Source organism: Brassica napus, chromosome C7 (assembly GCF_020379485.1).
Source record: "Brassica napus cultivar Da-Ae chromosome C7, Da-Ae, whole genome shotgun sequence".
In the NCBI taxonomy this organism is placed as follows: Eukaryota; Viridiplantae; Streptophyta; class Magnoliopsida; order Brassicales; family Brassicaceae; genus Brassica; species Brassica napus.
The window spans coordinates 36474460-36495731 of record NC_063450.1 but is presented as its reverse complement, the minus strand read 5'-3'; the positions used below and the strand labels follow the sequence as shown (position 1 = coordinate 36495731).

The window sequence follows — 21272 nt, the reverse complement described above, 5'->3', positions numbered from 1 at the left end:
CTTCTTCTTTTTGGCAACAAGAAATCTTGGAGATTAGACTTGGCAGTTCTGTACAAGGCCGTGATGTTAGTGCAACTGGAGCAGTCAAACCGGGTCCGAATATTAAAAATAAAAATTTTAGAATTTTTCGACAATATATGCATAAATTATGGTCTAAAATTTCAAGACTTAGATATAGTACTCACTAATTTAGAATTTAGAATTTATAAAAAATGTTAAACATATATAAATAAAATTATTAATTTATTAAACTATTTTATTATATTTTAAATATAAAGTTAATATTTTTTGAACAGGGTCCAAACAAAATTTGAGACGGCCCTGTTTCTACAGAAAATATGTTTAAAACTTGATTCTTGTTTTACGAGAGTTATGTTACGTTTAACTCTTGTGCAAAAAGCAAAACAAACGATATGTTTAACTGCCGTGAGGACTTGACAAGTGATCATATATTAACTAACGTTCTAAGATTCAAAGCAGTAATTAATTATTAGGATCGCAAGATTTGTTAGCGCACTCGTGCAGTCTCTCTTTCTCAAACTTGAGTCGACTTCTGAACTGGGCGATAAACTTTTCAGCTTTAGAATCTATGTCGCTGTCGCTGGACTCTTCAGAGCTAAGACTGGCATTGCTACCCATCCTGACGTATTTGCTTTCACATGGCCTCATTTTGAACGGCGGAGGGGGAGGCGGCCGCGGCGGCGAAGAAAAAGAAAAAGAAGAACGGGGAGATGACTGTAAAGAAGACCATGAAGGCGACAAAGATGAACGTGGATACGTAAAAGAAGAAGGCGGAGACGACGGTGGAGATAGCAAAGAAGAAGGAGGAGACAATGGCGGAGACGACGGTGGAGATAGCAAAGAAGAAGGAGGAGACAATGGCGGAGACGACGGTGGAGATAGCAAAGAAGAAGGAGGAGACAATGGCGGAGACGACGGTGGAGATAGCAAAGAAGAAGGAGGAGACAATGGCGTATACGAAGGCTGCTCGAAAGCCATATATTGAGATAGCAGATCTTCGGCCTCAGTTGAGTACTCTTTGTTGCTCTTGGAGAAGATGTAGCGGACAAAAGCGGCTAAACAAAGAAGAATAGCGAGCACGTTCCATCGTTTGTCGACAAAAATGAGCCAACCAATGTGCATGACACGGAGAGTGAAGGGAAAGACGAAGTGGATGGTGGAAACTGAACAAAACGCAACATAATACAAGAGTATAGCGTAGAAAACAATGTAGCGGCCAAGAGAGGTGGGTTTGGAGTACGCACCTTCTCCCATATTCTCTCTTTTTTTTTCGTTAGATATGCAAGTGAGTGACACCAAGAAAAGAAAAAAAGGGATCGTCTCTCTATCTCTATGGATGTTAAATTACTTGAGAAAGAAAGAGCTTGATTTCTCCGTTCTTAGAACAACCTATTATATAATAGTACTATAGTATATAATATAAAGAGGAAGGAGGGAAGAAGAAGGCTATAACTAATAATTATTAAAGAAAGACGTATTACATTATTGTTTATGTAACCATAAACCCACCGTACAGACTACGCTTCACTTGGGTCCCCCACAAACGCTCTATTGTCCACGGCCAATCCACGGTTTTGTTTCCACAGATCATCGACGACCCTCGGATGAGGAGATGTCACACGTCATCAAATGAGATCTGTGACGTATCAACTGAATAATAACGTCTCGCTCCACGCCACCAGTTCGGTTAATTGTTTCTGAGATCTCCAAAGGGACACAAAAATTTCATTTATATTTAGCACTAAAACAGAGAAACTATATTATAGAATTGAATTTGCTCCAATGGTTCACTCTATATAATAGAGTTTCTCTATAATAGAGTGAATTATAAAGTAATATTGCTTTTTCACTCTATATGGAATAAAAAAACAACATTACTCTATATTTCACTCTATTATAGAGTAACTCTATTATAGAGTGAACCATCGAAGCAAATTCAACTCTATAATAGAGTTACTCTATTTTAGAGTGAAATATATAGTAAATTTTTGTGTATCATTGGAGATGGTCGTAGAGCATCATTATTGGAGGTTCTTAGGAGAATATAATAACTCGTCTCTTAACTTTTAACTAAAAAAGCTAAGAGTCGGTTCTTAGTTTCTTTTAGTTAAAAGTTAAGAGACGGGTTCTTATATTCTGCTAAAAACCCCCCAATAATCATACTCTTATACTATTAGAATCCTTTGAATCGGAAAAGTTAGGTTAAGGATAATGCAGTAGGAGTCTTCTGTGATAAACAAATTTATCACTAGTTCATTAAAACCTTAGTTTTTCTTATATATACTGAATTCATCTTTTTCTTCTTATTAATTGTTCATTTATTTTTGAGAAATTTTCTATGATAGCTATTTTTCTAATTTATTTTCACAAAAAAGCTCCAAGAAGAAAAAATGACAAATTTATTTTTCATTAAAGAGTAATATACATTTATACCTCTAAAAACTAATTTAGACTTAGGATTTAGAGATAAGGAGTGGAGTTTAAAATTTTAAAAATATTTTCAAAAAATATTTTTGAATTTGAAAAACATATTAATTTTATTATTATTATTATTTATTTATATTTGTATATTTATAAATCAAGAGATAAAAGATTCTTGTGTCTCTTTAATGAAACGTCTTTGATTGTTTCTCTCTTTAAAAATTATTTTTGTGATAAAAACTTTAAAATAGAATATTTGAGAGAATTGTTCATTATTTTCAAATAATATAATACATCTAATTACAAATGAGGGAACTCTACGGAAATACATAAATCTAAGGATAAAGGATTTACATAAGCTAAAAGTTGCCTACGTTATTTGGAACTAACTCCTGTATTTTCTAATTTACTCGTATGTAACCTCTAGATACCTTTTCATTTTGTTCTCTAGATTTCACCAGTTCATTTTTTTTTTTTTTGAACACCGATTTCACCAGTTCATAGAACTAGTTTTTATGTTAATCACTCGGTTAATCTAAATGAAATCTTGTATGTCAGCAATTCGCCCACTATGCTTTAGGCCCATTTCCTGAGAACTGGACAACCGGTAACAACATATCAAAGGACAGATTGTCATTTCACATATCAGCAATGGATCGCGGTCTCTATCCAAACATGAGTTCACTCACAGGCGCAAAAATCTTTACAGACTTCATATTTTAAAAGTTTTTTTATTAATCCTAGAAACCAATTAAAATACACATTAGCCATAATTCAATCACTCAACTATTTGATGATGTCGACTTGGTAGTAGGTGATGACCATGGTCGGTCCTGAAATCTACAAACTCTATACAAATCTTTTTACATACGTATTTGTATTATCATTAATAATAAGTGAAATAATAATAGCAATTTTATTTCGAATAGCAGTTCTATTATTTCGAATAGCTATAAATATTCCATTTAAATGTAAGTATGATTTTTTCTGTAAATGATTTAATATGAACCTCACTGTTATTATGCTCGTATAGTTATTCAAATGAAACGTGTCCTTACCGTATGAAGTTGTATATATCAATAAATGTCGTATGTGGATGTCCAAAAAAGAAGTTGCCTATTTGATTAAATCAAAATCATTATAAGTTAGCATATTTCTCTACCATTTTTTTCTATTATAACTACAAGGCTGATTATACTACGCGCGCTAATAATTTAAGTACGTATATATCGTCATTTGCATAGACTGGAGTTGTGTATTTTTAGTAAGATTGCTTTTCTATGTCCATACAGAAAACGGCTTGTTGAGTAAAGTAAAGTGGTCGACCTCATGCTTTCCCCATAACGGCCGGCTTTATCTATTTTCTGTGTAAGCTAGTATATAATTTTAATTTAACAGAATACGAGCGATAGCTTTCTCTACATCACCAATCTTCTTCACACCCTAAAAGGGAAAGAAGAAAAAAAAGTAAGACATGAAACAAAGCGAAATATTGTTCAGATTTTCAAAGAAAGATAGCATCTCCTTTTTATAAAAGCAGGAAAGCGTATATAATATATAGTAGTTCTTTGAATTCTTCTTTTTAGACCTTGAAACAAATAAATAATAGCAGTGATGTAATTTATATAAATACATCAAACGACATTAGTTTTGATGTGCAGAAACATATACATAATGTTGAATTGCATATTTAACATTAACAGAAAAATGTACATAATATTAAATTAACTCTTGGATATTGTGATTGTTATTTGACAAATATTGTCAGTGTGACCTAAATAATTTTATAAATACAATTGGGATTACACTTTCATTTTTTAATTTAAATTTGATAATTTATTTTATACACTCGGTTTACACATCTCATGTCGTAGAGTTTGGCACCGATTGCTATAAGTAAACCAATCTACAGAAAGTTTTATTACCCATACACCATTTGAATTACATGAAGATGGGACCTAAAAAGCAAAGAAAAAATAGTGGGAGGTTAAGGAATCTTTTTCTGCCTCACATCTTTTTTCACTGTGGGGTTAAAAAATCCCTCCTTTTCATGCAAGACCAACTTTTAATTATCTATTTTTACCTCCTCACTTTCTCTTCTTTTTTTTACCCTTTTAAACACCCAACTCTCTCACATTCACAAGCCTCTCCTCTCTCAACTCCTTCATCTCACGAAGCTAATGGACTTCCTTCCCCCAGTGAGTTTTTTTTTTCTTAAACAAAGCTTTACTTCCTCTCTCAAACCCTTTGCTTTCATCATTTTACGAAATGTTAATTTCTCTTGTTTTCTTTGGTTTCGTTAGGTCAAACCAGAAAGTGTGGAGGAGGTAGTGTTGATGGAATACGATGAAGAGAACAACCAACTCGAAGCCGAGTTTTGTCCCGTTGAGCATCCAGTTGAACCGGAAGAAGAAGATCGTCCGGTTAAATGTCCCGTACCAATCTCATCTGCTCTCATCCACGTAAGTTTTGTCTTTTGAAAGCCCTTACTCTTGAAACTAAACCAAGTTTCTCAGTTGATAGTGAAAATTCATTTTTACTGTCAAGAATTCAACGGAGAAAACCAAACCGGGCTGGGTTAAACACAGAGCCAGCTGCGAAACTCAGGTTTATCCACCTCCACGTCATGTCCGTAACGTAAGGAAGAGACGCAACTCGTTTGTCGAAGGAGACAGCAGTTTCTTCACGAGATCTATGTTCTCCACATCGACTCACGATGAGGAAGAAACCACATCTCGAAGATCCACTGCCACAACAATCTACCGTGTTTTTCGACAAGTTCACGAGTTCGAGCCGTGAAAAAAAGAAAAAACCTTTGAGTTGTTTTCACGGTGGCGGATCGTGAAGATTTCTTTTTTCGCCTGCGATTGCTTTAAGTTTTAGTTGAATTTAACGTAGATCGTCGTTATACCAAGTTTTCGGTATACGTCTTATATTATTATTCGGTGTAAACCGGCCCGGTTAGGTACGGTTCGAAGATATAAAATTTTCTATTTTCGTGTATGTAAATGCGAGGCCGAATGTTAAATTTGGGCTTTCCGGTTTCAATCACTATTATACTAATGGCCCATGTTGTATGAAGTCCAAATATGGGTTTAAATGCGCCATACTTTAGTTTCTGTCACAGCCTTTGGAAAATATATGACTGGTAATTTGAAAAATTCTGTGTTAGTAAGACCAAGAGGAGAGAAGGTGGTGGTGTTGTTTGATAAAAGTGTATACAACTATACATAGAACTAAATAAGAGTTGTTTTAAAAAAAGTAAATAAGAGTGAAAACACACAGGACTTGTTTTCAGGAACTTGATCAAATCGGTTTGCGATAATAAAACTGTTCATCTAGTGCAACCAGTATCTATACAAATCGTTAAATCACAAAACGGTGTAAAATGTTACAATAAAGTATAATTTGTCATGTAGATGTCTATACGGATAAAGGAGAAAATTTTATATTCTTGATCGTTTACACAAAAGTTAAAAAAAGAAAGAAAGATAATTGTGTATGTGTAGCGACAATGAGTTGCATACAATTATTTTATACAGTATTTCGTGTATTTTCTAACTCACTATTTTGTTGACATTTTAAAATATAAGTATATATATTAAGAAAATAAAGAGAAAATTAACAACTCAATTCACTTGCAATCCAACAGATTCGAGATAATCCAAAAACGCAATGATTCAGTATGAAAAGCACTACTAAGACCCCACAAATAAAAAAACAAAGCTTCACATCTCAAAAAAATACGTATATTTTATATACACAAATACGTACACACACACACGCACTTTCACACGGCAAAAATAGTATTTTTCTCACTGAAAGATTAAAAAGAGTTACAGATACAGTTTTATTTTATTTATATTCGTTGTCTCTCCATATCTCCTAAACAAGTCAAGTCACCTTATCTGTATTCACAAGTCTGCATCTTCATCCCCATCACTGACTTCTTCTTTACGGTAACATCATTATTAAGATTACTCCACAAATCCTTAACCACATATATCCAACTTCTAAACATCAATCTCTGCATTAACAATAATTTTAAAAAATCACTTTAATAAAAGCATGTTAAGAGCTAAACAAGTTTTGATCTGTTCTACTTACCAGTGCGAAAGGAGAGTCAAAGTCAGCCTTGGAGAGGTGAGTCTGGCTCAGAGCTATAAATCGATGTGTAAGTAGTAGAAGCAGTATCTTCCTTCTGAATGGCCACATAGTTTAATGGAGTGGAAGTGAGTCTCCTAACTTCTTTGAAATACCCGTTTTGGCGATGGTGACCAGAGTAAGATCTCGGTGTCAGAAGAAGATCAGGTGTTGTTGTCCCTACCGAGCTTCTGCGAGGCGTGGGAGGCATTGAACCATTACCATTGCTGATGCTGTAACCATTGGGCTTTCTGAAGCTGCTGCTTCTTCTTGGACTCGGTTTTGATCCATATATGGATTCCCTTTGGGTTAGTAAGAGATCCTGCCTCTTCTTTTGGTCCTGCCACAAGGACATATAAAACTTTTTTTTTACACAGACAAGCAAATTAGAAAATTCTCAGAGTGTTTTTATAATGACAAACCCGGTATCTTTTCTTTTCCTCTTCTTGTTGTTTCCTTGTCAGTTTATAGTCTTCTAGTATATTAACCAACCGAACCTATAGAATGTAATCACAAGAATCAGAGAAAAGACTTTAGTTGTGTTAATGTTCTTTAGAAGAGTGGTAACTTACACCATCATAGAGAAATGACTTCTGCGTTTCCTCTTCCCAAACTAGCGTTTTCTTGATAAGATTGTCAACCATTGCTGCAGAATAACAACATACAGAGGAATGAGAGATTATTCATTCCACAAAATAATGCGAATGGTGGAAAATACCTGGGATCTTATTGATTGTAACCCTGGCTCGTTCTGCACGCTTGAGGTTTACATGTCCACCTCTTCCAGCGCTATACCTGTTCTCATCCTGGAAACCAAAGAAAGAATCTTTAAAATACATACATCATCAAAGAATCCATTTTCTTTTTGTGGGGGTTTCAAGCTTTCAGAGTCTCATACCAGATTATATTCTTCCAACCAGTTTTCCTCTTCACATGCAGAGAGCCAACGGTCAATTCTGTCCATGATGTCTTTACGGCTCTGTGCTTCGTCTTTGATCTTGTTTATATGCATTTCTATCTTTGCAAGAAGCTCCGAAGGGTCCACTAACCCTGAAAGAAACATGGTAAAACAAAAGGATATTGACAAGAGGGTTCAAAACCAAAAAGCTCAATCACTTTTTTTATACCAGAATCTATTAGTGCACTTGATTTCTCAGCTGAAGTGCTTGTATCAGGTTGAATGTGAGTTATTCTGCAAAGATCCTCCAACTCAGACCTCCGTTTCATCACAAGTTCCTTCATTTTGCTAGCTTTCAGTTTACTCAGACTCTCCACTTCCGCAGACACCTATTGTAAAAGTAAAAACACAGACTCAGATCAAGAATGAGACTAAAGACGTGAATGTAGGATAACAAAAGTGATCCTACAGAACCTGTTCAATTGTCTCGGTGGAAAGGATGCCTGGCTCAGTGTTTTTAGATTCAGATGATCTCACAACATAAGTAACTCTTCCAAATTTAGTTCTCTCTTCTTGCGGTGTGTCCATTAGATTCCATAGCTCGAAAAGCGAAGCCACTACATCCTTCAGCTGCACATTTGGAAGTAGGAAATCAACTTATGAAGAATAATAATAGTGTAAACAGGTATATAAAGCAGAAGCCATACCTTTTGAAACCGAGCTCTTCTTTCGGTTTTTAGCTTCTGAATCATGTTGTCTAGTCCTTCAAGTGTGTTATCACTAATGTTTGTAGACTGCTCGTGGTCTGTCCTATGCAAGCTCGGATGAACCTCACAAACCGTCTGACTAAAGTCAACTCCCAGAACACCGCAAAGAGTGTGCACCTCGTTGACATAGCCCAAGACTTTGTTGAGGCGATCAGACTGCATGAAAAGAACATAGATCAGGGTTTGTAAGAAACTTTGTTGTTCGTTGGGTGTTATGAATACGTGATAAAAGCTGTTCACCTTTTCCTTTTGAAGCGTGCGGAGATGTGTTTGATACTCGTTGAGTTTTCTGAGAGTCAAGTCTTGTTCTTCGAGAGTCAAGGAACTGATCATGCCCTTGTTGAGATGTTCACTGTATCCTGAAATCTCTCCACTGATCTTCTCGATTTGGGCCTTTATGTCAGAAAACTGCTTCATCCTCTCCTCTTTCTGAATCCTCAACTCCTCAACTAGAGGGGTCACAGCTGCAAGCTTTTCTTTCAATGATTTTGAGCTTTTATCCATTTTTATCTGAGTATCAAAACACAAAGATCAATTGGAATGAGCTAACATAGTTGGAAGGACAATCAAAATTTATCATGAAGATAGGTGGTACCGGTGAGTTGATGTTTAAGACTCCAAGAGCAGCCATTAGAGAAGCAACTTCAGCTTCTATAGCTGCAACAGACTGATGAAGCCGTGCCTTAGAATTTGCAGCCTCGTCAACCTTTCTTTGATAGATTTGAAGACATTCTTTCTCCAATTCCATCAGCATCTTGTCTTTCTCTGCCTCACTCTCACCAATTTCAACCCATATTTGCTGTTTCATACACCCAAAAAACTATTTTTTTAACTCATGAAATTAGCCTCTAAACAAGACAACTAACAGAGAAATTTTAGTACAAGAGCTCTTAAAATAAAAACATCAACAGTTACATGTAGAGTAATGAAAAAATCCAGAAAATTGCGGTAAAACCGGGATAGTGACTACAAATTAAAGAAACAAAGAGGCATGTTTAGTCAAAATTCACAGGAACCCTTTGACCTAGAGAAGAAAAAGATGATGAAAACAAAAAAAGACTAGTTCAGTTAAAAATTAAAATTGTCTCTACTGAGAACTCATTATGACCAAAAGATTCATCCTTTACCCCCTTTTGGATGTAAAACAAACAGTGACATTCTTTTCCATAAACCGTCATCATCAAGAAAATCTAAAATAAAAAATAAAAATTAACAGAAAGGATAAAGAGGAAGAAGAAGGAACCTGAAGCTCTCGGAGAAGATTATTACAAGTAGTGTTTGTTTGGAAAACAAAGATGATGAACAAAAAAAGACTAGTTCAGTTAAAAATTAAAATTGTCTCTACTGAGAACTCATTATGACCAAAAGATTCATCCTTTACCCCCTTTTGGATGTAAAACAAACAGTGACATTCTTTTCCATAAACCGTCATCATCAAGAAAATCTAAAATAAAAAATAAAAATTAACAGAAAGGATAAAGAGGAAGAAGAAGGAACCTGAAGCTCTCGGAGAAGATTATTACAAGTAGTGTTTGTTTGGAAAAAGAGGGCATTGAAATTTCCAACTTCCAGCATTTTTTTCACCAGATTTTCAGGATCTTGAAGCAACCACAAAAGAGTTTTTTGATTTCGCAAAAATGGGTGCTCAACTGAAGAAAGAAAAAACAGAACACAACTACTTTGCAGACACAAGAACCAGATTTGAAGCTTTCAAGATGAGGGAAACATTATGAACTATAAAAGCCACTCATTACTTTCCAGAAGAAAGAAAAACCAATTCACAGAAGCAAAGTAGAGAAAGAAAGATAACAATTTGCTGATTTAAGCTCAAAAAGGAGAATGAAGATAGAGAGAAAGAACAGGTAGCAAGTAACAGAGAAGATTTAAAACAAAAAGAAAAAAAACAATAATGACCTTCTTTTTAAATCGAATTTTACATTATTCGACATTATTCATTTATTTATTAATGTTATATTTATAATATACTGTTCTCTTTCGCGGCAAAATACGTTAGATTGGCGTAAAGACCGACGACGGGTACGGTGCGAATGAGTGGCGCCAGACGACAAGCGCGTGACTAATTAATTGCGCGTGGAATATATGCTCCAATTAAAATTGAAGAGTGAGTGTCACGCGAGTTACGTGAAGAGTGAGTTAGAATTTATGTCGTGTAGTGATGATAGAAGAAGAGTCACTGACATAAGTAGCTGTGTTTTGACGGTGAAGTCTATTCTTTACGATAACATTTTGTTTTATGTTTAAAATATACGATTCTTTACTGAATATGTTTTCTATAATATGATATTTTTACGAATCTGGGGTAGCTAATTCCTTTGGCAAAGTAGGTAGACAAGTTGTTGATAGAAAAAGAAAAATAAAAGTGGACAAGTTATAATATAATGTACAATTTAATATTCCATGCATAAAAGCAGCGTTTAAAAATTTGTTTAGACAATATTGGATAGGGTCTACCACTAACTAATTAAGTCAGAGATTTGTTGTCAGTATTATACTGTTATTTAGTTTGTTAATGTAAACATTATATCTCAAACTTTTTAGAATATTGATTAGATATCCATATTTCGAATGTTGCACATTGTCTTCGGAATCAAATAGTACATACATACTCTAGATAACTTTTACTAATTGGTTGTAGTAATTATATTTGGGTGTCATAAATAGTTTCCGGATAAAAAACTGTTCCTATCTAGGGTATTTTGCATAAACCTTATAAAGGCCAAACAATAATAATCAAAAGAAAAACAACCTAACAAAAAGAAGACGAGGAGGACAGGTGTCACTGTTTATTGTTACTATTGGATATTAACTCTTGTTTAATTAAAGATGATAATGATATTATACGTACCCCCTTGATAACAAGAAAGATGCTAATCAGGTCTGATCAAACGGGTGGTCTATAGTAACCCCTTCATAACAAGAAAGATGCTAATCAGGTCACTCATTGCCGCTAGGCCTGAGAGTTATTAAATCTTAGATCCTCTCCGAAAATAAAATATTCGGATATCCGGATGTGTCCGGATCCAAATAGTAAAATCTTGGATCCGTCCAAACCGAATCTGGATACGGATATCTTAATTTTTAAGTCCGGATATCCGGATCCGGATCCGTATTTTTAAAACCCATTAAATTTTTAAATTTCATTACTACTTATATCTTATATATTACATAAATTAATTTTATAATATAATATTTTAGTTTTTACAATATTATAGACATATATATATATATATATTTATAAATCTTATATAAATATTTAATTTATGTATTATTTTAAAAAATTTAGTATTGAAAAAAAATTATTATTTTTAATTATTTTTACGGATCTGGACCGGCTCCGGATATCCGCATGTAATAGAATATAGAGACGGATATCCGCGGGTAATAGAATATAGAGACAGATATTTGAAATCCGGATCTGGATATTAAATCCACGGATCCGGATCCAAATCCGGATACCATAAATTTCTCAAATATCTGGATCTGTCCCATGGCTAATTGCCGCTCTTCTCCTCCATGAGTTTCATCAAGAAAGTCGAAGTTCTTTTTCGAATGCTAATCAGCAACTTTTGTTAGTTACCTATCCCATTCCTATCCTAACATTATTATTGCTCTCCATACCAACTAATCAAAATGCTTGGCGTTATATGTATGTATATATTATATTCATTTAGCAAATATAGGAGTAATATATGTAAGAACTATTAAAAGAAACTCATGAAGCATTCTTTTTTATCACTAAGTATTTTAGAGTAGCAAGACCATCTCCAATAGAACACTATTTTTTTCTCTATATTTTACACTAAAATAGAGAATAGAGTAACTTTATTATAGAGTTGGATTTTTTCCAATGGTTTAGTCTATAATAGACTTACTCTATAATAGAATGAAATATAGAGTAATCTCTAATAGAACGCTATTTATTTAGAGTTTTTTTACAACATTATTTATTTAGAGTAAGAAAACAATAATATGTTTTGAATTATTTTATTAAAAACAGAACCACATCCATAATATTTCATTCTATATAAAGTAACTCTATTTTAGTGTAAAAATAAAAGAAAATATAGTGTTCGGCCGTTAGCATCTACGTATCTTTAATAATATGTTTTGAATTATTTTATTAAAAAACAGAACCACATTTGGTCAAAAAAAAAAAAGAAAACAGAACCACATCCATAATCTTTACTGGAACATTTGATTTTTTTTCTTCTTTTCGGTTTATGTATCTCCCAATTTAATACGCATGTGTGAGAAACTGAGTATGAAAAGTCAACGTCGTGCTGGATACAGTCGTGATACGATTACGAAGAAACATATTATCACTTTAAAAGGTTTTTATCAAAGAAAGAAACGTAGCTAATTAGTTAATCACATGATTCATTTTTTGTTTTTTTTTTTTTTTGAGCAAATCACATGATTCATTATACATAGTAAATATATAATGAAACAGAAACAGTAAACTATTAAAATTGATGATGAAACTTAACATTGTTAAGGGGTATTAAATCACTATAATATTATGCTAAACCCCTCAGGATGCCACTAGGATTAAGCATCTAATCATTACTTCTAATCATATACTTATCTAGTCGTTGGATATGATAATCAATGTGGCACACCCAATTCACAACTCAACGATCCTAAATTATTGGTTGTTTGAAAATCAAAATAAACGCTAATTCAAAAATTCGAAAAGGTCAAATAGTTATTTTAAGGACAATTTTCTCAAATAACTTTTTAACTTTTTGTCATAAAAATAACCATCAAAAAAGAAAATAATCAAAATAGCCATTTTATTTTGAAATTATTATTATTATTTTTAAAAAAAAATTTGAAACCATATACCCAAAACTCCACTCCTTGATTCTAAATCCTAAATCTAGATTAGTTAATATTAGGGCATAAATACATTTTTACTCTTTAATAAAACTTATTTTAGGGGGTGTATTCAATTTGGAGTTTGAAGTGATTTGTATTAAAATGACAAATCCAATGTTATTCAAATATGGATTAAAAAAATACTTTGAAATCTAGTGTTATTGAACTTGTTATTTTATAATACACTCCAAAATCAACTGTTATTGAACAAAATTTAAGTTAGAAATTTTAAAATGCTTTAAGTGTTTCTAAAGTGTTTTATATGAAATTCTAGAGTTATTTAACAAAAATCACACCAAATTCTCAGATTTTTCTACAATCATTTGAAAACTCATCAAAAATCAAATCACTTCAAATTTTAGATTCAATACACCTCCTTAATCATTTTCTTCGTTAAAAACTATTTTGTGATAAAAACTTAAAAATAGTTATTACAGAAATTTTTTTTTATTTTAATTTAAAGTTATACTATAACACAGCTCACTTTTGGGTCAGTGTCATATTAGCGTGGAGTTAGAATTCTCTTCAGGAGGCTCACAAACAAAAAAAATCTATACATTGCCAAGTGAAATCTCTCTCTCTCCCTTTATTTTCACAGTTTTGTGTCTTTTCTTTTGTCATCATTAGTTACTTGTCCTTTATGTTGGTGAGATTTAACAGTTAGTGATACTACTAATTATTCGAGGATATTTGGAGAAGACAAAATCTAATGTGGTACAGTAAGTACAAATATGCAGAGTTAGAGTACCAATATCATTTAGGAGTTAATAAATTAGCACATTTATGCAGGTGAAAATAAGTATTTTATATGGAATGAAGTGGATATGTAGTAACTCACATGCCTGGTATGTCGCATCGCAACCGTCATTGCCTTGTGAAGCATAGATCCACATGGTAGTATCAGTATGTATAACGATCGACCTATCCGTGTATTTATATTATCTCTTATATACTAAAGCACAAATCACTTAACCGATAATATTTTACCAGATAATTTTAAAAAAAAAATATTTAGCAAAATCAAAAAGGAAAAGACCAAACCTCATGCATTACGTTTGATTTTAAATATTTACCAAAAGTAAATATTTTCTTCTCCATCGGTTAGTTTTCAACAACCCACAATCACCATTAACAGCACTTTAAAAATAACTAACCTCTATTTAACTATTTATATTTGTCTGAGATAATTCTATGAACGTTTAATGTTTTTTTCTTTATAAAAAGATACAGTCTCTCTTCCCTAATCCACAAACCTGATAAGAGCATGCAGTGCTGCCAACCTGACTGCGACTATTATTTATCAAACCTCTACAAAGGCATCGACAGTCTAAAAGTTATAGTTTTTTCAAAATTCTATAATCGAGATGAGGCAAAATGGATATATCTAAATTTTCCTGTCTCTTAATATATTGTTCAAATATCTCTATTTATCTTTTTGTAGTCTTTGCATAATTGAAGAAATAGTATCAGGAGCTAATGATTTGACTGATGCAATTCTTAAAAATGAGCAACAAATCTCACACGCTGAAAAACTATCATCAAAAAAAGAAATTATATGTTTAAGTATTCTATTTTACTTAACCTTTTTAGTGAAGTTTTAAGTACCGTATTTTTGCATGGTTTATTTCTAATTGATATTTATTTATTTATTAGCACTAATAAAATAAAAGTTACGAAGATACCACCTATATAATATCATTATTTTTTGTGAATTCTGTTAAAAAGCTACTTGAATAACAAATGCATATTTCTTTGTTTATTTGCCAAATCAACATGTTTTTAAAATATGTATAAATAGGGAAACTAGAGTCAAATTCCTTTTTATAAATAGAAAATAAAATATCTTAACAAACAATTCATAATTGATATTTTACACCAGTGTATAATGAAACTGGAACATTTATCATTTTTTATCCGTACGCAATACGGGAAGTATACTAGTTAATTTCATAAAACGTTACAAAATACAGGAGTGATAGAAACTTCTTTACCATATTTTCCTAGTTTTTTTTTGCCAGGAACCAATCATATAGTTATATTAGACTATTAAAGCATTTCCAACCTCACTCTATTTTTCATTCTAAAATAAAGTTTAAAGTAAAAAATGATCTAATTGTACTATATTTCTCACTCTATAATAGAGTGAAAAATAAGTTTACTCTAAGACCATCTCAAAAGTGTTTTTCTATTTTTTCTTCTATAATAGAGGTGGGTTTGTCTCTAATGTATTCCTCTATTTTCTCCTCTAAAAAGAATATTTTTAAAAGATTTTTTTTTATTTTACAATTAACACCCTTTAACTTATAAATGTTGAAAATTAACTCATTCGTTATTGGGCAAATCTCCAAAATAGAACCTTTCTAAGTTTATATCACAAAAATAGCACTCAAAAACTAAAATGACCAAAATAACATTTTATCTTTTAAAAATTTTAATTTTTTTATTTTTCAAAATTTGAAATCTTATCCCCAAAACCTCATTTCTCAACTCTAAACCCTAAACTCTAAACTCTAAACCTTAAACCTTAAACCCTAAACTCTAAACCCTAAACCCTAAATTCTAAACCCTAAACCCTAAACCCTAAACCCTAAACCCTAAACCCTAAACCCTAAATCCTAAACTCTAAACCCTAAACCCTAAACCCTAAATCCTAAACCTCACCCTTTAACTCTAAACCCTAAGTTTGTGACTTTTGATAAAACATTAAGTGCTATTTTTGTGACTTTTGACCTTGAGTGCTAGTTTGGGAACAAAAACCTGATTTAGTGCTATTTTTGTCTTTTTCTCTTTATTATATCTTTTGAAAATTTTTCATAAAAGTGAAATATTATTTAATTTAAAGATTTTATAACAGAAAACATTAAACAAGAATAATAAAACAAAGTAGACATTATCTAACCATCATTATTATTATATTTTTCTCATAAATAATCAATTAATGCATTATGAAATGGGAAATGATATTTTTTTTATCTTTGATATTTTTGAATCAACTTAAAAACTCTTGGAATCGGTTATCTTCACCATCTGATATTTGAAGCAACCAGCAATAAAATCAACAAATTCCTTGTCCATCGATTTCCTTTGAATAATATTCTAACAATCTTTATAATAGAGTTTCTCTATTTATAGGAAAGAATATCTATATCTATTTACACCTCTAAATATAGAGAAAAAATAATTTTCCTCTATATTTTCCTCTGAAATAGAAGAACTCTATAATGGAGATCTCTATTTTAGAGAAAATTATAGATGTGTACATTGGAGATGCTCTTAGAAGAGAAAATAGCAATCTCTAATTTAGAAGAAGAAATAGATGTGGGATGGAGTAGATTTTACTCTATTATAGCATATAGAGGCAAATATAGGGATGGATTGGAGATGCTCTAAGTATAGAGTAACTTGTTTTTTTTGTTCATCACTCTATTTTCTACTTTAAAATAGAGTACAATTAGAGTAAATTCAAATTCTATTATAGAGTTACTCTATTTTAGGATAAAAAATAGAGTAAAGATGGTTTACCGTATCAAAATGTGTTTTAATTAACAATTTAAATGCCTTTTCATTTACAGTTTTTTTTTCAATTAAAGTTTTATTCCGACTAATCATTTCTTTTACAGTTCTACAAGTCCACGAAATGAAATGTCAGACGTTTGGACCAAAAACGTGAGTGGAATTTTGTAACGATGTATAAGAGAATTAAAAACTAAAGTAGGAAAATGCCTATATGATGCGTATATACTATATAACGTGTGTATATAGATAGACCCTACATGTCTTTGTATCGTCATATATACACATATTTTGATTATATCTACAGTTGCTCAAAAATATGTTTTTAACAAAACGAAGTAGATAAGAAGGAACCAGAGATGCGTGTACCTGTAGGGTTTAAGGTGTTAGGAAGGGTGAGGGTAAAGGACATGGGAAAGTATGTATCCAACAAGCTCCACCACCTCTCTTTCTTCCTTATTTGTCACCATTTTAACTGCCAGAAACAAACAAAATGGTAAATCCAAGTAGGGTCCTGTAATATTAATGAAATGAAGAATTATATATCCCTTAATCATAATAATTAAGATCATCATTGCCTGCAAGTCTTAAATTTGTATTGTCTTATTATCTACTATAGTCAGCAAGAGACATAACAGAGTCATATAAGTATATAACACAGAAGCAGAACAAAACCATGTCTAGTGCCTACCGTCTCCTAACCTTAGAAACCTCATTCTACTTCTTTCTAGTTTTCCTAAAATGGTCCCTACAAATAAGATAGGCCTAACATTTTAAACTTTATAGTAAAGGCTCAGGCCACATGGATCTATCTACATGTACATGTGTATATAAAAAAATGAGTAGGTGAATGATTAAGACATAAATCATCTCTTCAAGAATTTAGTAGTATGTTGAAAATTATCATGTTCGTTACCATGAAAACTGAAAAAGGGTAATATAGAGAAAGAAAATTTCCAGACAATGTGGTGTAGACTCCATAAATGAAGAAAAATAAATTTTGGAGAGGGACCCTTTTTTTGTTTTTTTTTCCAACCGGTTGATTTTTAATAAATAGATTGGGCCGAGCCCATACACAGCCAAAAGCCCAAATACATAAACGGATGACCGAGGCCCACAAGCAAAAAACTAAAAACGAAACCATTACATGGGCCGGCGGCCCAAACACTAGACCGGTGAAACGCTGACTCGACCCACACGTCAAGGAGGCCGACAGCGGGACACGTGGATGCATCTCAACCATCAGACCGACACGCATCGCATCTGCCTCGACTTGACCGCCGCCGTCTCGAAACACCACCGGAATCACCTCACCACAACTTACTTTCGTCGGAGCTCCGAAACCACCGAGCCTCCTTCGAAACCATCTCAGTTCTTCCAAACTCTATCTACCCGTCGGAGAGCATCATCTCTCTTCGAGAGCTCATCCGACAAGGCGTACGCTTCACCGCATCGAAACTAGAACGACAACCAAGAACAAACCCGATCCAACAGCGGAACCCCAAACCAGAATAACAAGAAACTAAAAAACCTGAAGCCGGCGACGAGAAGCTGAGGTAGCCTTCACCTCCCGAGAACTTGAGCCGACGACGGTGAAGCAAAAGAAACTTCCACCCCGCGGTAACTAGAGCCGGCGTCGACGGATCTGTGAAAGCCCCCATCTCCCGGAAACGAAACCCATCCTACGAACGTCCTCACCTCGCCGACAACTCGAGACAATCGCATCTTCACTCCAAGAACGAAGACACCACGGGTGGTGATGAGCCAGAGTTCAGACAAAGCGGTTGCTGAAGATGATGGGGAGAGGACCACAGCCGGACCAAGAAGACAGAAAGATGATGGGCTCCGGCGACGGTACGCGCGTTCACGCGCCTTCCGCCGGCCGAAACCCAAGTGAGATCTACTTTCTCTCTCAAAGCATGTCTCTCTCAATCATTTTGGAGAGGGACCCTATGAAATAAATTAAAAATAGACTTTTCTTCTTTCTTCTTTTTGTGTGTGTGTGTGTGAGTGTATTACAGCTATAACTCCATGAGAATGAGGTTTGTTTTTTCAATGGGAAAAAGGAAATGCTGACTATTGAACTACTGACTTTACTGTATCTATATCTATAGTCTATACGGTCCAGTACAATATTTGGGAGGCCCAGACCAGAGATACATTAGGTTTAGCAAAAAAGTTGAAGGGCCACAAAGATTTGACTGGTCCGTAAACCGTATATGGCCGGTGGTCAGAGCTCAGTAAGTCAACCTTGATGGCTCATAATCATAATTATTACAGGTATTAAGTTGAGGAACATCATACAATGTCCGGGTCTAAAGGGAAAGATGAAGAAGACTTGAAGTGGGAACAACAATGTATTCTTCTTTTGCGTGATGCTGAAATGCAGAGTAGTCAAAAAGGTGAATATTTGGCCCTTAGCGATCCTATATGGTATAACTTATTTCTAACTTGTTCAATACCCTATGACTTGATAAATCTATCATCGATAAATGCTTTTGATGGAAATAGCAGAAAGAAGAATGCTTACCCCATGGGAGAATAGGGAACTCCCACTGTTGTTTAGGCACGGTTATTATGTAAGAAGAGACCTGTCGTCAAGAGAAAACACAGTTTCGTTTCATGATTGATATTATATGATTTCACCAATTAAGGAATAAATAGAGCAATTAAGTAACCAAAATGGAAGCAGCCAAAGATGTGGAAGAATGATAAAGAACGGACGTCTCCTCCTTCTCGTAAAGAAGATCCATCATATCCATACATGCTTCGAAGTTCAAAAGTTCTCCAACCTTTGCAACTTCCCTATTAGTAGACAAATATGGTTTAGGAGTTAGATACTAAGAACAAGTAACAAGCACAATTCTTTTAGTTTTAAGTAGAAGCTTAAAGAAGTTAGATACTAGATAAGGATGAAAACAACTTACTTGAAATGGATAAAAAGGTCATCAAGCAGTGTATAAGCTATATTTAAAGTGCCAATCTCGAATTTCATCACCTGCTTCTCATGTTAAATTACGAAGGCAGACAATAAGTTGGGATGAGCTTCTATAGCGTAAACAACACCCCCAAGCGTACAATGGTTACCTTCAGAAAAACTAGTTCCTGCCAACGAACCTCATAACTCAATGAAAAAAATTCAAATCATCTAACACATTCAGTCACAATTTCAAGCTTTTCATAAGTATCTTACTGCTTCCATGAAATCCCGAACAGTGAAGAGCTGCTCTGTGATCATATTATCACCCAAGGATTTCAGACTTTGAACCGATAAACCCCGGGAACAGTGCATCTGTAGCAGCAACAATTCAGCTCTAGTCACATTCAACAGAAGAGAACAACACACCCACACAAACACTAGCAGAAGTAAAGAAGGTAGACACACTTTGCACGAGATCCATATGGAGATTAACACAAACAGCTGCAGATTGCTTTCAGTCAACGGTTGCAATAGCCAGTGTTCTGCTTTCTTCTTCTTCTGTAAGAACCTGCTTTACCAAGGGATCAAGAAGCTTCAAAGAGACATCCATAGAAGAAGAGAATAACAAACATGACATGATACCTATATTTTCCCCATACTCTGAAAACTGAATCTCTGTTATCATACAACGCGACTTAAAGCCCAAATGCAGAAGAGGATATCTCACAATCAAAGCCGGTCATGATCATAACGAGACAAATTATTCGCCTCGGTTCCCAAAATTTAAATGGTTCATATGTATAGATCATTCAACCCCAATATTGATTAAGAGAAATATAGTTATTGATCATTTAGCTCTCAATCCGTTATTCTTTCAAGCCTCAAAAATCTCAAGACCGAGTCATGCTTGCAACTACGATGAAATGATCACTAATCCAAATCTAGAGTATCTGAATCGCAAGTAGACCTAGATTGTTAACCGTTTTCGTCACTAGACCCTAAACATCAATCGAAATCACTAATAACAACTCAAATCGAGAAGCATCTGAGGGAGAAAAATCGCAATACCTGACAACAGACGGACGAAACCGATCGAAGAAGAGCGATAGTGCTGAGTATTTAACGATCGGAGGAAGTTCGAGATGCTTTCATCGTGCAAAATCAGATCCACAGCAAAATCAAAATCAATAGAGACGAAGAGTTAACATAATATGTATTGATCGAGAAGAAGATTAACTTACAGTAGTACACTGAATCGTGAACTCGACCAACCTCCGTCGCAGATGAGCGATCTCTGTAGACATCTCCCCCTTCTGATTTTAGAGCTCTCTGATGAAACTTTTGAACGTCTTTAATGGCGCCGAAACTCCGAGTCCTGAAAACTTTTAGTTTTAGTATCATGATTTCGACACGAACCTTAGATGTGGGCCTTGGCCCATTAAGTGACCCAATGGATGGTTTTCTTTTCAGTGATCGCGAGTTTTATTGATGAGATTCAATTTTGTATTTATTGGTATTCAAATCGCACTACTGAAATCAAACATGGAAAGTACAAGCAATATAAACTAAATCATTCAACTGAACGAAAATTGGATGCATATAGTTGTTAGTGGAGAAGGGGGGGGGGGGGGCAGCTGCCCCCAACAAAATTAATATTTATCAAAATTGTTAGTTAAATCACCAAAGTTTC

General features: G+C 33.8%; 3 protein-coding genes across 5 annotated transcripts; 1 reads left to right on the top strand and 2 right to left on the bottom strand.

The window, feature by feature from the left end:
* The first annotated feature begins 4442 nt into the window (after positions 1-4442).
* BNAC07G21380D lies at positions 4443-5523 on the top strand. The gene is made up of 3 exons (XM_013849953.3): positions 4443-4640; positions 4746-4904; positions 4990-5523. Exons 1-3 carry the CDS (start codon positions 4623-4625, stop codon positions 5239-5241), a joined length of 429 nt encoding a protein of 142 aa, XP_013705407.1. The 5' UTR covers positions 4443-4622; the 3' UTR covers positions 5242-5523.
* Positions 5524-6155: 632 nt separating this feature from the next.
* Positions 6156-10156, bottom strand: LOC106410843 (65-kDa microtubule-associated protein 6). Of its 2 annotated transcripts, none has more exons than XM_013851466.3 (12): positions 9748-10156; positions 8846-9049; positions 8491-8760; positions 8191-8406; positions 7958-8113; positions 7713-7872; positions 7484-7635; positions 7304-7391; positions 7158-7231; positions 7008-7082; positions 6550-6925; positions 6156-6469 (listed from the first exon to the last, which is right to left on the bottom strand). In XM_013851466.3, exons 1-11 carry the CDS (start codon positions 9823-9825, stop codon positions 6572-6574), a joined length of 1827 nt encoding a protein of 608 aa, XP_013706920.1. In that variant the 5' UTR covers positions 9826-10156; the 3' UTR covers positions 6156-6469; positions 6550-6571. The 2 variants fall into 2 exon arrangements, with proteins under 2 accessions (XP_013706920.1, XP_013706921.1); XM_013851467.3 differs by lacking the exon at positions 9748-10156 and adding an exon at positions 9494-9590.
* A 6700-nt stretch (positions 10157-16856) lies between these two features.
* Positions 16857-21057, bottom strand: LOC106409873 (cyclin-J18). 2 transcript variants are annotated; one of them, XM_013850424.3, is made up of 9 exons: positions 20824-21053; positions 20651-20727; positions 20048-20150; positions 19856-19954; positions 19750-19767; positions 19590-19660; positions 19341-19467; positions 19193-19253; positions 16857-17137 (listed from the first exon to the last, which is right to left on the bottom strand). In XM_013850424.3, the coding sequence occupies exons 1-9, from the start codon at positions 20884-20886 to the stop codon at positions 17049-17051; spliced, it is 708 nt and encodes a 235-aa protein (XP_013705878.1). In that variant the 5' UTR covers positions 20887-21053; the 3' UTR covers positions 16857-17048. The 2 variants fall into 2 exon arrangements, with proteins under 2 accessions (XP_013705878.1, XP_048619634.1); XM_048763677.1 differs by lacking the exon at positions 16857-17137 and having other exon boundaries at positions 18904-19253; positions 20824-21057.
* Between the last annotated feature and the right edge of the window lie 215 nt (positions 21058-21272).

Bases quoted from the DNA above. Each gene is read 5' to 3' on its own strand.
- BNAC07G21380D (XM_013849953.3), top strand. The intron at 4,905-4,989 runs GTAAGTTTTGTC...TTTACTGTCAAG, and splicing joins TCTCATCTGCTCTCATCCAC to AATTCAACGGAGAAAACCAA.
- LOC106410843 (XM_013851466.3), bottom strand. From the start codon at position 9,825: ATGCTGGAAGTTGGAAATTTCAATGCCCTCTTTTTCCAAACAAACACT. The intron at 7,636-7,712 runs GTATAAAAAAAG...TGTTTCTTTCAG, and splicing joins AAGTGCACTAATAGATTCTG to GGTTAGTGGACCCTTCGGAG. The intron at 7,083-7,157 runs GTAAGTTACCAC...TACATTCTATAG, and splicing joins AGTCATTTCTCTATGATGGT to GTTCGGTTGGTTAATATACT.
- LOC106409873 (XM_048763677.1), bottom strand. From the start codon at position 20,886: ATGTCTACAGAGATCGCTCATCTGCGACGGAGGTTGGTCGAGTTCACG. The intron at 20,151-20,650 runs GTATTGCGATTT...TTGGTAAAGCAG, and splicing joins TTTCGTCCGTCTGTTGTCAG to GTTCTTACAGAAGAAGAAGA. The intron at 19,468-19,589 runs GTAAGTTGTTTT...GTCTACTAATAG, and splicing joins GACCTTTTTATCCATTTCAA to GGAAGTTGCAAAGGTTGGAG.